Genomic DNA, 5,439 nt, shown 5'->3' with positions numbered 1-5,439 from the left:
CCTTATAATTCCTACCCCATATCCTGACCCAGTTGGAAAAATTGTAGGATATACTTTCACTACTCTTGTATCTTACTTCGAATATGTTTTATGGTGTGCTGTGTAATGGTGTGGATTGGTGTGGCGAGATGTGGTGTGGTATGGTGTGATGAATTCGTATGGTATGGTGTGGTGTGGTGTGATGTGGTGTGGTGTTTGGTGTGATGTGGTGTGGTGCGGTGTGGTGTGGTGTGGTGTGGTGTGGTATGGTGTGGTAGGAGGACAGCATACAGCATCCCACCCATGCTGTTTCGACCTGTCCCTGGCCACACCACCACAACTTCTGTCATGTAACCCCACCTTCCCCTGTCAGACAGCCATTCTCACCACGCCATGTGTACGGAAAATTAGAGTACTCCACCCAAACTTGGCCCATTTCATGTCACCAAAGGCAGAATGTGTCGGAATTTTGGCTCTACGTTGTTTGCATAGCACTTCTTCATGACTAGCACCAAACTCTAGCATTAATCTTTTGTGACGGTTCGTCATTGAAAATAGAAGGGTAGCAATTTTATGTTATGTTAAAGTGAACAGAGTTTAGTGGTGGTAGGGTGAGGTGAGATGAATGGCGTAAATGAAAGGTGATTGTGTCGTCAGTCTCTTGTTACAGTTCAGCATTCAGAAGCGAGAGACGGCAAATTTAGACCAGGTTAAAATGGACAGAATATATCGGTGGTAGTGATGTGAAGTGAGTGATGTAACGAAGGTGATGTTGTTGCAGGTGCCGCGTGTGATGCCTGGCGTGGGCCGGGTGCGGGTGCCGGGGTGCGCTGCGGCAGGGTAGCCGCGGGATGCGACGCAGCCGCAGCTACTGTATGAACAACGAGGCTCAGCAGGTGACCGGCGCGGCACCCCCTTGCGGCCCTTCCTGCGGTCCCACCTGTCCCGGACGCGACCTGGACTCGTGCAGCACAAGACCCGCCTCAGGGCGCGGCGTGCCCGCGTGGAGCGACAGCCGCGGACCCGGGTCAGTGTCGGTAGGGGCGGCGGGGCACAGCAGCACTAGCACTGGGTGGTGTGCCGGGGCAGCGGGGCCACTCGACCCGCTTCTGCCCCCCCTTCCACCTGAGCTAGAGGAACACCTACGCACCTGCCGCTGCACCTGTGACCACCTCGGCTACGGCAACTTCCAGTTCAACACCTCGCCGCGTCACGCATCGGTAAGTCATGCATTGCTCTCACTATCTGTTCCCCTTGGCTTCAGATCTTTCCTAACGCTTCTTCCTTACTAATAGTGCTTGCACTTTACACCTTCATACTCTTTATTTGTGCTGTTGGATGACCCTTCGTCGATATCAGAAACATATTAATAACATGCAGGAGAATACCAGTACATAACAGGCAAAACAAATCGCATAGGAGGAAGTGCCACAAAGTTCCGATGCCAACGAGAATCTGTCTCCTTGTCACCACTGCTGCCAGCTAGAGACCCTGTAGGAGGGAATTGATGACCCTGCTGTGTCACTGTAAACATTGCTAACTTTTGTGGTTTGAATAGCTGATGAAGCCCGGACATTAGAGGGAAATCCTTGTTTTTTAAATCAGCATACAAAACTAGTGACAAAAATTAAGTGTTTTTAATGATTAGGCTGATTTCGGACGTACCGTAGTCACAGTACTTGGACAGTCAATCTTTACTAATAAGGTATTTGCTGGATTCTGCATGTCACACTTTATTTTCTTCGAAGTTAAAGTGATTATTTGGCTATAATTTTCAGCAATGAGCGAGAAATAATTGAATGGTTGTAGCGCCTCGTTAAGATTGAAGCCCATAGAAAGCTTTTACCCTGGTCAGTTCTTTTATGGAGGTTTCCTGAGAGGCGTCGTTTTTGCTTGATTTTCTTTTGTCTTTTTGTTGTTAAACCAGTGCTGCGCTAACAGAGAGAAAAAGACTGACACGGAGAGGGTGGCAGCGTAGGGTGGCTCGGAAGAGAAACTAGTGAGGGTGATGGAAGAGGGGTCTTTATGGCGTAGGGATAGAATCACCACATTCGTCGAGACCACTTCTCACTAGATGCAGCATCAGGCAACAGACAAACAGATAGACAAATTGATAGATAGATGGACAGACAAAGAAATATTGCACAGTAACCGATTAGGAACTGTACCCTCCTCTTCCCCAGCCCCTCTGCCCTACTAATGGCTATTGGCAGAAATTTAGGGGCTAGAGTGGAGGGGGCGGGGGAGCAATTATTTTGAGGGGTCAGCACAAATGGACGTGAGGAGAGAGACGTTAGGTTAGGTTAGATGAGGTGAGGTGAAGGTAGGAGAGGCTAGATTAAGTTAGAATGTGCTAGGTTAGGATAGTGTAAGGTGGACTAGTTTAGGTTAGGTTAGGATTGGCTAAGTTAGGTTATTATTTGATGGTTGTTTTGTTGGTCTTGATACAGGAGGCATAAGTTTGCTAGGTTTAGTTAGGTAAGGTTAGATTACTTGAGATAAAATTAGGATGGGCCAGGTTGGCTGGATAGAGTTATGGTATGCTTTAATAATTAGCCTCTGATACGGTAAGTTCTGTACAAGTTGGATTTTGTGATCTGAATGCCTTATGAATGTGTGATTTATTAGCTTTGATATGGCAAGCTGCAGAGAGGTTATTTTGTATGACTGACTTGTTGGTTATGTGATTCAGAGGTATTTGTGTAACAGACTACCCTCAAAATGGCTGTTATGGATAGAAGAAAAATTTAGTGGTGGAGACGTTTTCATATTAGTGGTGTATAAGGGTTACTAACAACACCCACCTGAAACACGTAACCAAGATATGACGACCCCAAAACTGTGCGCAGACCCCAGAAAACTTGGCCTAGCAGAGCTGTGGCATTAACAAGCAAAGCGGTGATCTTGCCACTTTAAAAGCCGATTACTGCGAGAATGAAAGGGACTGGGCGTCTTAATACAAGGAAAGCACGTAAACACGAATATTTAAAATACTCACTTATGAAAAAGTACTTTCTGGATTTGATTTTTTTTTACTTTGAAAATTGAAGTGAGAGTAAGTTCGTATTACAATACCGATTCAGTCTACTGGTAATGATACTATCAAGAGTAAATACACTTAAAAAAAAAAAAATCTGGAGTACTCGGAAATGTGAGCAGTATTACTCTTGAATTAGTCTGGTTATCAAGTGCTGCTGCTGCTGATGATGATGATTTAACACTGCAGGATTAGTTTTAAGTCGAAAAAAAAATCACGGAGCACTAAACCGTTTCGTCTGTGCCATAATAATATGTTTTCCTGAAGACTCTACATTTTTACCCTTTTTGCTCTATCAGCCTAGAATGACCATCTCACCCTGAATGCTTCGGTGCAACAAGAGATTAACACTTGAATATGATGCTGGTCACGAAGAAGTTCTGTGGAAAGAAAGTGAAGCTAAAATATTGTCATATTCACTCATTGAACTACGTAATATATGCGACACAGGAAGGAAATCTAGGCCAAGTTTAGGTGAAAAGTCTAGTTACAAACCAGAGCCACAACTGAATCATAGGCAAAGAACATCAAACTATTTTTAAAAAGTAAATGAATGAAAGACCGAGGGAGTATAGAGAGAGATGTGGTTTGAAGGGGAATGGAGAGAGGGGGATCAATAACGAAGTGGAGAGATAAGGGAGGAGAGGTATATTTTGGGAATAGGGGGGTCGTTACTGAGTAGGGACAGATATAACCAGAGATGTGTAAGCCTATAACATCCATCATAGAATGCGGCGACAGACAGATTAAGAGAGAGAGAGAGAGAGAGAGAGAGAGAGAGAGAGAGAGAGAGAGAGAGAGAGAGATTTTCTTCCCTGAGTGAAAACATTAACTATATATAAAGGCTGAACTGAACTTAGTGGAAGTTTGAACCTAATTTTGCTCCTCCTTTTCAGCTTAGCCCATAGAAATGTGTGCTGCATTTTTTAGTATTTGCTGCCGTTTTTCAGTTTTTAATCCTTGAGTCCATTTTAAACTGAAAAGTAAATTAAACATAGCCGTCAACCCCTTCACTGCGATACCATTTTTTTGCATTTTTTTTTTTTCTTATTGCCTCGGTATTTGCCTTTAAAGAGATGTTTCGTTGTTGAGGAATTAGTGAAAGTCATATATCCGACCCCCAAAATTTACAAGTCTCTGAACCCTAGCAGTTGCAAAAATAAAATAATAAAGAAGCCTTGTATTGTGGGGAATAGCCCTACTGCACACCTTAAGAAATATATGCCATGTTTAATTCGTAACAGACATGATTGTACCAAACCATCAAGAACTTTCTGGAACAAGTTGGAAAGAGATGTAAGCGTTGTTTGCCACCACCTCCATCATCATCATCATTATCGTCATCATCATCATCAGCAGCAGCAGCAGCATCGTCGTCATCATTATTGTTCCCGCCCAGTGTCTCATCCTGTTGGCAGAGCTTAAGGAAGTGATGGGGCGCCTCCCATTGGATCATCATAGATTGGGAGGAGTCAGTGGATACGATGGTACGGGTACCGGCACATCCCACTGGTTAGGTAGGATAGAGGGCGGAACTTAGGGGGAGTTATTTCGGCGCCTACCACTGACTAAGAGCTCATTAAGAGGAGGCTACTAGAAACACACTACAGTGGGTGGTTGGTAGGGTTTCTGAAAGATATGGTATACCTTCAAGTGTTTATCCAATGAGAATACACCAAACGTGGGTAGGGAGACCACTTACTTTTCCATGGAGTGGAGATGGTTTCATTGGAAGGTTGTTGCCCTGCAGGGGTGAGTTAGACCTTCGTGGAAGGTCAGTCTCCCCAATATGTTGATGATATATGTGAAGAAGGGAGTTGACGGTGATATTCCGAATATGTTTCGAGGAAAAATGCGAAAAAAAGCCCATCTGCACCAGGATTATCATTAGTATTTTCTTCTTTGGCTGCGTCTTATTACCTGGTCGTGGCTGTCGCAAAAATACTGTTCCGTGTCTTGTCGTATTAGCGTCGGGGGCCTGCGGGGAAGGAGTCGGGCATCTTCCTCGGATATTTTTCATTTGCAAAGTTTAATTAGTTCCGAGTCTTTAAAAATTTTGATATGTTTTTATACGAGCTCAAAAAAGACGGTCTGACAAATAAAGAGAAATGAAGAGAAAGTTTCGCCAGGGATCAGGGAAGGAAAACTAGGGCAGAATTTGCTTTAATCCATTTACTAGTAGGGATGATACTGGAGAGGGGCGCCTTCATGTGGTGGCACCGATATGATTGGGTGGCTCAACTACCCGGTTATAAAAGTGTCCTTCAACTACTTCCCTGTCCTCCCAAAGGAGGATGGTGGACTGCCTTAGGGCAACTTCAGCCTGCAGTCCACCGGGATCACTCTTCAGATGAGCCTAGGGATGCAACTACTACTGCTGCTGCTGCTGCTACTGGTAGGGATTTCTCTGAGCTACATAACCC

The 5,439-nt window shown here is 44.5% G+C and overlaps 1 protein-coding gene across 1 annotated transcript in view; it reads left to right on the top strand.

Moving 5' to 3' along the window:
* Positions 1–830: 830 nt before the first annotated feature.
* LOC145412078 (dipeptidase 1-like) overlaps positions 831–5,439 on the top strand; it is a 210,159-nt gene continuing 205,550 nt past the window's right edge. Inside the window, exon 1 of the mRNA XM_080281995.1 lies at positions 831–1,199. Within this exon, the coding sequence (XP_080138121.1) occupies positions 831–1,199 (369 nt within the window). The remainder of the gene's footprint in view (positions 1,200–5,439) is intronic.

This window comes from Coenobita brevimanus, chromosome 92 (assembly GCF_032717465.1).
Source record: "Coenobita brevimanus isolate Jiangsu-jjx chromosome 92, ASM3271746v2, whole genome shotgun sequence".
NCBI classification, from domain to species: Eukaryota; Metazoa; Arthropoda; class Malacostraca; order Decapoda; family Coenobitidae; genus Coenobita; species Coenobita brevimanus.
The sequence above is the reverse complement of the archived record's forward strand: the minus strand, read 5'-3'. Positions and strand labels throughout refer to the sequence as shown.